The sequence below is a fragment of the Falco punctatus genome (genome assembly GCF_963210335.1).
Source record: "Falco punctatus genome assembly, chromosome: 14".
Taxonomy (NCBI): domain Eukaryota; kingdom Metazoa; phylum Chordata; class Aves; order Falconiformes; family Falconidae; genus Falco; species Falco punctatus.
In genome coordinates this window covers 21,016,047-21,025,837 of record NC_137594.1, presented here as the reverse complement: position 1 = coordinate 21,025,837, position 9,791 = coordinate 21,016,047, and the positions used below count along the sequence as shown (strand labels likewise).

General features: G+C 46.6%; 1 protein-coding gene across 5 annotated transcripts in view; it reads left to right on the top strand.

Annotated features, from left to right (window-relative positions):
• The first annotated feature begins 1,895 nt into the window (after positions 1-1,895).
• PHAF1 (phagophore assembly factor 1) overlaps positions 1,896-9,791 on the top strand; it is a 38,708-nt gene continuing 30,812 nt past the window's right edge. For 3 of the 5 annotated variants that reach the window (XR_013931943.1, XR_013931944.1, XM_080411147.1), the window contains exons 1-3: positions 1,907-2,699; positions 3,104-3,231; positions 8,285-8,367. Coding sequence is in view for 2 of the 5 variants with exons in the window: in XM_080411147.1 (XP_080267273.1) it covers positions 3,168-3,231; positions 8,285-8,367 (147 nt within the window). In the remaining 3 variants the exon portion in view is untranslated. The other 2 variants (XR_013931945.1, XM_080411148.1) reach the window with 2 other exon arrangements.

Here is a 9,791-nt window from a genome sequence, read left to right as displayed (position 1 = left end):
CGCCTGCTCCCGGCAGCTTTGCTCTGCCCTGCCAGTTATTTCAGGGCTCCCGAGGTGACAGCCCCTTGACACTACACTGCTTATTATTTCCAAGAGCAAAGCCCTGGCACTGTGGGGCTGGGGTGGTGGGGGGTGGGCTTCGCCTCCCCCGCCTGGGGTCGGGCTTTGGGGAGATGTGTGAAGGCAGGGTAGAAGAGCATCCCGAAAACCATTAGCTCAGACGTTATTTTTTTCCTCAATTGTATTTGGCCTTTATTCTCCTTGCTTTCTAATCTCCAAACCTGCGCGGGGAATTTAGCTCATACTTTCGGAATTTTTATTCAAAGGATGACGAATTTTTTGTAACGACAGCCCAGCCTGTCACGTTCCCCACTTTGCAGCGCAAGGCCCTCAAAGGGCATCACCGAGCACAGGTGTGAGTTGGAGAAGAGTTTCTGCAAAGACCAGCTGATCTGCATCCGCCCGCTTCCCATCCGGCAGCCCTACCCAAGGGATGCTCGGGTAAAAGCAGGTGCTGGGGTGTTCTTCATCTTCCGTTAAATAAAGGAGCTATGCAAGATTTCTAGCTAGGCATTTCTTCCCTCAAGTACGTTCCTTATGGATGTTGCCACATATATATGTGTGTGTATGTGGGGAGTGGGAGTGCCACGGGTGGCTCAGGATGCAGGATCAGCCCGCACTCCCGGGAGCGGAGAGGCTAATTTCTTTTTTGGAGCCAATAAAGATGTGTCAGAGGGCTGGATGGAAGGGGAAAAACTGGCAGCACCTCTGTGCTTTTTCAGCATATTAAGATGTCACCGTGCTTGGATTCTAAAACCAAAAAAAGTAAGCAAGCCATGAATAATAAATAGAGCAACACGCAGCTGACTTCAAGGGAAAGCTGATTTCCCTGGGGCCCGCTCCGTGCCATAGACATTAACATCTCACCTGCTTTGACAGCTCTGTGGCCTGAAAAGAGATGCTGAGGAATGTGGCGTTTAGAGCAGAGCCTGGCCCGGGTCCTGCTCCCAAATGGGACCGGCATTTCTTTTTTTGAATGCTTCGATTCCCCCTGCCAGCGGTGGCGTGGGCTGCCTGTGGAAGAGAGGTACGGCTGCACCTGTCGGCATCCACGTCTCCTGGTTGCTGGAAGGGGTGTTGGAGCTGTAAGGGATGGCTTTTCTCGGCAGCGATGCGCACTGCCTGCCTGCGCTGGGCTGGCGGGAGCAAGGCGCGATGCTGGGCCGGGCAGAGGCAGCGGGCAGCGCTGGGAGATGCCGAGATGCTCCTTCCCCCAGCGCTGCCGGAGCGGGAAGGCACCGGCAGCAGCTCAGGAGGGAGGAAAAAGCAAATTACCCCTTTTACACCCAAAAGCTGGGGTTGCTGGGGCAGGCTGGCTCACCCTGGGCTTGATGAGGGTTGTATGTTTGCCAGTGACACCAGGAGCAATGTGATGCGAATGTGGGAAGGAGCGAAAAACCTGGCTGAAATTTTTTTTTTAATTTTTTTTTTTTAAATATGAGAACCCCAAACTTTTGCGGTTAGCTGCATTTCATGCATTTTTTCAACCGGTGTTTTCCATTCCACTGCGGGCTGTTCTGTGCCATGGGAATTTGGTGTGGCGGTGCTGCCCAAGGATGGTGGGTCAAAGCCAGGAGTGAGCACCACCACCCCCAGGGATGCAGCAGAGGAGAGGGGATGAGAGATGGGTGTCACCCAAGGGGAGGTTTTTCTGCTACTACCCTCAAATAAATGTGAAAAAAACACATCTCCCCCCACCCCCTGCCCCTTCTGGAGCATTCAACTGCCAGCAGAAGGAACTGCAGCCACTTCCAAACCTGGATGCTCCCGACTTTCCATCACTGGTGCAGCCCCACTCCGATGAACACACCGCTCCACGCGAGGCTGGCACAAGTCCGTACCCTCGGGTTTTCTCATTTATTTTTAATTCTTTGCTTATGTTGGGCAATGCTCAACCTGGTGCCATTCCTCCTGGTTTGGGTTCCCGTGGTAAAACCGGGTGATGGTCTGGCGTGGGGTGCATGGGGTAGCAGCAGTATCCCAGCAGGGCTCCGTTAGCCCCAGCGGCTGCGTGGGTGCTGGCTGCTTGCACCTGGGGTCTTCAGGGTCTCAGCAAAGGGTGTTCACATGTGGTGACCCCCACCCTGGGAAGATGGACTTTGGGACGGGGTGCCTGGGGGGCAGCACCCCTGTTTTCTCAAGCCACAGGTCAGAGCCAGTGGCCTCATGACTACTTTCTTCCTTACTGAGTCATTCCTGAGCTTGTTCCAGCTGCTTGGCTCGTGCCACTGACTAATTTCTCCCTAACTCTTTCCCCCAGCCCGGCCCTTCAACTGGAAAAACTGGATGCAACTGGGCTGGTTTGGGTTGGTTTGTTTTTGTTGTTTTTTTAATCCTGCAGTGCCAGGCTGCGACGCGGCATAATTAGGGCTTGCCTTGTAGGCCTGACACGCAGCTGGCGACAAGGGACAAGGGGGCAGCAGTGGGGCTGTACCTCCCCCCGCAGGGCAAGCCCCGACCCTCCCATGGCGGGACTCGAACCCTCGATTTCGTCCTCGCCAGGCCGCCACCTTCCCCCCTCACCCACGGCCGGAGGGCGGGGCATACCTTCCTGGCCCCGCCCCCGCCCTCCGTACCGCCCCACGCGCGGGCTCGCCTGACGGCAGCTGCAAAGCACTTTTTCAGCAGCCGCAAGTGAGGTGAGTTGCAGCCCCGCAGCGCGGGGGGCAGGGGGTTATCGGCCCCCCCCGCTCCTTTCCCCCGGCGGGTGGGGGCCGCCGCCGGTACGTCCGGGCCCGGTTCCAGTGGGGGGCGGCCGGCGGCGGCTCCTCTTCTCTTCCCTTCCGCGGGGGGGCGGGCGGGCCAGCGGCTGCCCGCGCTCGGTGGCCGGGGCGGGGGGCGCGCAGGCGGCGGGCCGTGAGGGGAGCCCCGGGGCGGGGGGGCTGTTGCGGCTCGGTGGCCGGGCTCCTCCCCTCAGCGCGGCTCGGGGGGCCCGGCCGTGCCCCAGCGCTGCCGGCCGGGGGCTGGGGCTGGCGGGAGCCCCGGGGGGCTGGGGGCGGCGGGGCCGGGCCGCAGGCTGCCAGCTTCTCTCCGCTTCCCTCAGAGGTCCGGCGCAGCGACCGGGTGACCTGCCGTGCCAGCCCGCGGCCTCCGCGCTACCTGAGCCAATGCTAGATCTGGAGGTGGTGCCCGAGCGCTCTCTGGGGAACGAGCAATGGGAGTTCACCTTGGGTAAGTGTCTGCGTGTGGCCACCGGCCCGGAGCCGCGCCTGCCGCGGGCCCCCCCCGGGAACCGGTGGGCCTGAGGTTCCTCCCAACGCTTCCAGCGAGTCGCTGGAGTGAAAGGGAGGCAGAGAGAGCCAAGGCTCGCCTTTCTCTGTCGCTAAAAATACTAATGTGCGAGCTTTAAGGGTCCTCTTGTAGTGGAGGTCTCATCTTCAGCTTTTGCACGCCAAGTTGGGCTTTGTGTATCAGCTTGTATGCTTGCTTCTACTTGTCTACCTCCTTTTGCCTTGCTATCTTAGACTAGTAATTTTTTTAAAAAAATAACTCCTAAAAGGAAGAGGTGTGGATGTACCGATTGTCACCTGAATGCCAGTCAGGTGATACCTGCATCTTCAACTTGGCATAAATGCTGTGCTTTTCTGTACAAACTCTTCAAAAATATGAGTTGAGTTTCACAATCTCTTTGTGTTGTTGCTGGGTTGCGCCATTGTAATGGAGAAGGTAAACTTCGGATAGGTTTTCTCAGGGTTAGATAACACATTTCTTCCCCTAATGATTTGTATTTTTTGTTTCTCTGAGAGGTCCTTCCCTACCATTCATTGCTGTAATTACTGCAATGGAAAGAACTTTTCCCTCAGCTTATGGAAGTTTGGTAAATTTTTGATAGGTTTTCTCGGCGTTAGATAACACATATTTCTTCCCCCAATGATTTGTATTTTTTGTTTCTGAGAGGTCCTTCCCTACCATTCATTGCTCTATTTACTGCGATGGAAAGAGCTTTTCCACCCGCTGATGGAAATTTGGCTTGTGCTCAGCCCAGGATACTTAAATGTACATTTGAAGCTCAGATGGTGTGGATTCCTCAGATAATCTGTCTTTTCAAGCAGATATTGGTAGTCCTTAAAACTCCCAGAAAATACCGTAGCTGTTGTGTTTTCCGAGCGATTGTTTGAGATATCGGAGTTGGACTCTTTCCCTCAGTTTTCAGTCTTCACTGTTGCTTTGTCTAAAGCACAGTCAATGGTAGTTGTAGTTTGACTAATGTAAACAGGGCTCTGCAAGGCAGCTGCCTGTGTCTGCCAGAACTTGAATTACACTTCTACTTCTGCTTTTGTCACCTGTGATGGCAGGGGGACAGGCTGTTCCTTAAAAACACTGTTATGCAGCTGCCATGAGCTTGGGTCACACCGAAGGAGTGGTGCTGTGACGTGGAGTTGTTTATATGAAACCCACTGGACACAAATGCAGCTATGCTGCTGGGACTTCAGAGTCAAGTACAACTTGATGGCTACAGGGAGTGTTAGGATGGCTTTTGGAGGCTAATTATAGTATCTCAGGTCCCACCCTTTGAAATCTCAGTGATCTCTTTGTACTGCTAATACGTTTCTGTGCTCTCTGTGACCTTTCCCGATCCTTTAGTGCATGTATTACCTGAAAAGAAACGTGATTTTGAATTACATACCCTGACAATCTTTGTAAATAACATAGTACTGGCTTCCCCCCCACCCCCTTCTCCTTATAAAATTAAAAAAGAGAAGAGAGAAAATGAGTTTCCTTTTCCCAAGAACCCCCTAAGAAGCCCATTAATGCAATCTCATCGTTAAAACTGTGTGTGTCCATGTGTACACAGACACACGCATGCATAGATGTGAGAGGGAGGAAATGCGCCTGCAATTCTTGGAGTAAACATAGCCACCACGTGATGTGTCTAATATATAATTAGCATGACCTGCTGGTATAGAGCAGGAGGCAGACTAGGTATTAAGATATTAACTTTGTCCTGCGCTAGTGATACTGTGCGAAAATTGCCCCTGCTTATACAGCTGGCTCCGCTGTGTTGGTGGTAGTGAGGCTGGAAGCACTGGTGTAAATGGGATTCTTGCTGCCAGCGGTATTCTACTCATCGTTTGTGTAGATCTGCTCTTAGCAGAACTAATGGCAGTATTCCTGAACTGCTGCTGACTCTGGCGTTCAGTATTGTGCCCACAATGGAGATGACTGGGGGGAAATGCCAGGAAAATTTTTTACATGAGTTTTTGGATTCTGTTTCTGGCTCCAGTGTTGAGTCACTATGTGACCAGAGCATAAAAAATTTAACCAAGGCTGTGTTTTGTGTTCTATTAGGTACCTGTGTCGTGGCACCTCTCGGTCTACATTCCTGCTGTTTTAAAGAACAATTAAATACTTATTCTGTAGTGCCTATAGCTGTATTATTAACGTTTGAAATATATAATTTCTAAGGCATACTTGCATTTCTCTTGCTTTTTATACTTTCTTTTCCTACTAAGTTTCACTTCTTTGATGTGTTATGATTCATCTTCTCTTGGTTTTTCTTGTATTCTTCTCTTTTATTCTCTCCTCTACCTCCCTTCCCTTCAAGACACATAGTGTTAGCACAGGCTCTCGCTTCAGGCCATGTTGTTCACGACCAGTGTATGAGAGGAGTGCCTTGTGCCGCTTGTATCGCTCCAGCATTCAGAAAAGGAAAAAGTCTGTGTTATCAGAGCCCTGGCACTGGTCTTTGAGGGTGTTATTTGCCATGGCTCAGCTTGGTTGACTATCTGATGTGCTGGAAACCATGTTTGCTTCCCCGTTCCCCCTGACTGGTAAGCAGGGGAAAAAGAATTCTTTGTTTTCCTCTTTGACTGTAAAGGCTGATGAATGTTGAGGAAAAGGGGATGTTTTGTGTGTGTGTGAGAAGGGTGGAGAGAAATAACCCAGTTTCTTTACTCCTTTGGCTCCCTGCTAGTGGAGGCAAAGAGAGGATGCTGGCCGCTCCACACATGTTTCAGGTTCTGCAAACTGTTCTTGGAGAATTTAAGTTGCTCACTGTAGCTTTGCTAAGCAGCTGTGTGCAAAATCTTCTTGATTCTCGGTTACAGAAAACTGAATAAAAAAAACCCAGCCCATGTCCATTTGGTTGCAGCTTGAGAAAGCTCTGAGTAAGAGAGTCACATGAGCCATCTGTTTGCACACTTACCAACCCAAGATTGCATCAGTTTACATCGGACTACAAACTGAACTTCGTGTTTGTGCACACTTTTTTTTTTTAACCACATGCTTTTTTGCTGAAACCTTACCTACTTCTGGCACTTGCCATCAGCGTATAGAATCTGTCAGCTTGTTTGCTGGCTTTGCTTGAGCCTTTGCCACTTTTTTTTTCTTTCCTGAAAAAAAAAAAAAAAAAAGCTCATGGTCTTACCTCTACAAGTCTCCCAGAAATACTGACTGTGAAAATGGGGTTTATATTTTTAAATCATCTTTATTTTTTCTGGAATTATAGCTTTTACTAGGTTAAGAAATGTGAAACTTTCACAGCAGCATCTTTGATTTTAGCTTCTTGCTCTTGTTTATATTTCTGTTCAATTTAAAAAATATTATCTAATACATAATAACTGTCTCTTTTAAAATCAGCTGCTTAGACTACAAGTTGACTGCTATTTCCTAGATAACAGGAACCAGTGCTGCTTTATTGTGTGTCTCTGTGCATTTAAATTTTATTACAGTTATTAAAATAATAACTATTCCTTTTTATTTTATATCATCTTCAGGTCTATAATTTCTAGAAAAATTTCTTTGCAGGATTATGGGCTAGTGTGAAAAACAATTTCACAGAAACAATTGTTATGGTATTTACAAAGTGAATTACTGCAGTTCTAATCTATAAGCCTGTTTTGCCAAAACTTGATTTCATAATTGCAGAAAAGCTGCAGTTTATGGGCATGACAGGCATGTTGTTTTATGCAACAGTGAAAGTAATCGGGTTTTTTAATGTTATGCTAGTATTACATTAAAGCAGGACCTGTGATGATTTAGGCGTGTGTGCTATTTATATATGTAAATACATACGTAGACAGAGAGGCAGTTTTCTTACTTTTGTACTGTAGATAAAGTCTAAAAGGTGTTTTGGAACATGATTTATAGTCTGATAGGTGTAGCTCATAACTAAAAAAACCTGAATGCCTTAAATAAGTACTTAATAAAGTTTACTTAAATAAAGGCGTAGGAAAATTTTCCCTAATAAAGGCAACTTTCTTATAGTTTAAAAACTAGAAATAGAAAAGAACGGGGCAAGGAATGTAAATAGAGTGCTAGATAACTAATCTAAATTGACTTGCAGTAATTAGTAGGGAAATAAAACTTCACAATTATGAGCTCATAACCTCTCTTTATAAATGCCTGCTTTCAATCCAGGAACACGGTCACATTTCTTTTGGAAAGGCAACAAAGGCTTTAAGTGTGATAAAGGATGAGATGGTGCCGTGCTATTCTTTCTGCAGAATCAGCTGTTTCATTCCACTTTCAAAAATTTATAGCTGTAAAGATAAGATAAACCCCGAAGAAGGAAAAAAAAAAAAATGGGGAAAAAAAGCCCTTGAAATTGTGTTAGAGGGTGAATGACTATTAAGTGTATTACTTCAGTTGAACCAAATTGTTTAGTGTGTTTATCTTGTCTGTAAACTGAGAAGATAAAGTTCCTTCCTTGACACAAATGTGGCCATATCAGCAGCTGATGCGTAATGTGGCCTGTTAGTTCTAAGGAGAATCATTGCTCCCTTTTAGTAGTCATATCTATCTTGTATGGCTCCTCAGCACTTTATCAAGTGTAATAAAGGGTATGCCATAAAATGTGGTCCAGGAGCCTGCTGAAAGTGTGCAGGAGTGCTCCAGCCAGCTCTGGGGGAGGTTGGTACAGGCTATTTTATCAGTTACCCAATTGCTGGCCCCAAAAAGCAGGGAGTTTTATGCACTGGTGGTAGATCTTTGCTTTTTCTGGCTGAACTTTGCTGTTTAACTTTGTAGCTAGAGATGCTTTTCTTCCCTATATGCCTAGCAAAACGGGTACATAAACAATGACTTTTCTGTTAAAAAAAGAACAAACAGGCAGGTCTGTGCTAATACCATGAGTCAGGTAGCCTTATGTGTTGATTGCATATCTTTCTGTTGTAATGCGCTGTTTGCTCATGATAGCTGTGCTACCTCATCTGTAACCTTTCTGTTAAAAAACCACTGGTAGCTGGCCTCTAAACTGAACCAATGCAACTGTTTTTATTTACAGGAATGCCGTTGGCTCAGGCTGTAGCGATTCTTCAGAAACATTGTCGCATCATCAAAAACGTCCAGGTTCTCTACAGTGAGCAGGTGAGTGGTGCGTGATCTGGCCAGGTCAGTCACCTCGTCGTATCCCAGAATCAAGGTGTTTGGGGGGTATACTGATGCTGTGTCATGCTAACCTATGTCTTGAGTGAATTGTGGAGCTACTTGAAATGGAATGGCACCAAATTATTGCCACCACATCAGAGGTGTAGTTTTTGTAACAGTTTCATGTCAAGTGTAATGATCCTCAGCACAGTGCAGTGATTTAACAGGTGTCAGTTTTGTATATGCAGTGGTGGGGTAGTATTGTTTTTCCTTTAAGAAGAGAAATGTTCTGTAATGAGCTGGATAATTTAATTCTAGTCTTTTTACATTACCGTTGTCAGGTGTTGCAGTATTTTTGAAGTAGTGAATCACTCATTACTTCCTGCTTTTGTGTTTGGTTCAGCAGTGATGAACCCCCTGAAAAGGTTTCCATGCTTTCTCTCTGGATCTGCAATCTTGTCTGCAGGAAGTGGATGCAATGATTTAAACAAGCTATAGATATTTTAATCATTCTTTGTAACAAAGTATTAAGCTCCTAATATGTTTGACTTCCATCAAAAAGCAGATGAGAAGTGAAACCTTTTTGGATCGAATAAAATGTGGTATATACTCACCTTTACTTTGAAGGAAGTGGAAGGGAAGAGGAGATGGGACAAGGGAGGACTGTGACTTCAGACATGTATTGTGTGAAATGCACGTTAATCAGAAGATACTCTGATTATCATATGTTGCAGAAGTAGATCATCATATGATAGTCATATGTTGTAGATGACAGATGTTTACATCAGGAAAAAGAGTCTGCTAGAATGTGAGTTAGCGTCAAAATACTGATTGAGGCCTCGTGCATTTGCAGTGAATACTGAATGGCTAAGGAACAAACTTGACTGGCCTTTACTGCTGGATACATATGTAATTGAGTTATTTTTTTTGTTTCACATTATGTAGATTTATGGGTTTTATGATGACTGAATTGCAAATTGAAAATCTAGCTCCTTGTACTTAATGCATGGGAGCATCTGTCTGGTGGAGAATGCATTCCTCGTTTTTGTTTTTTTTTGTATGCTTTGGAGTCTTTTTTGTTGTTCTTACCACAGTGCATTCCAGAATTATTTCTGGGTTTGTTAGATAAATGATGAGATTCCTGTTCCTCTCAGGTCTGTAGGATCACAGAAGGATTAGTGGTCTGGTGCTAGAAAGCAAGGTATACCGCTGCTTGGCTTTGCACGCCTCTAAAAGCTGCATTGTGCTTCACTATGTACGCTGAATTTTTATTCTGTCTGGGCGTTGGGGGTGGGGGTGAGGGGTGCGTTAGAGCTTTTCTCCCCAAACTGTAATAAATGTAAAGATGTTGTTTAACACCTGCATAGTCCAATAAAATAGTAGCTCTGAACTTTGTGAAAGAGTTGTGCTGATATTTTTTCTGT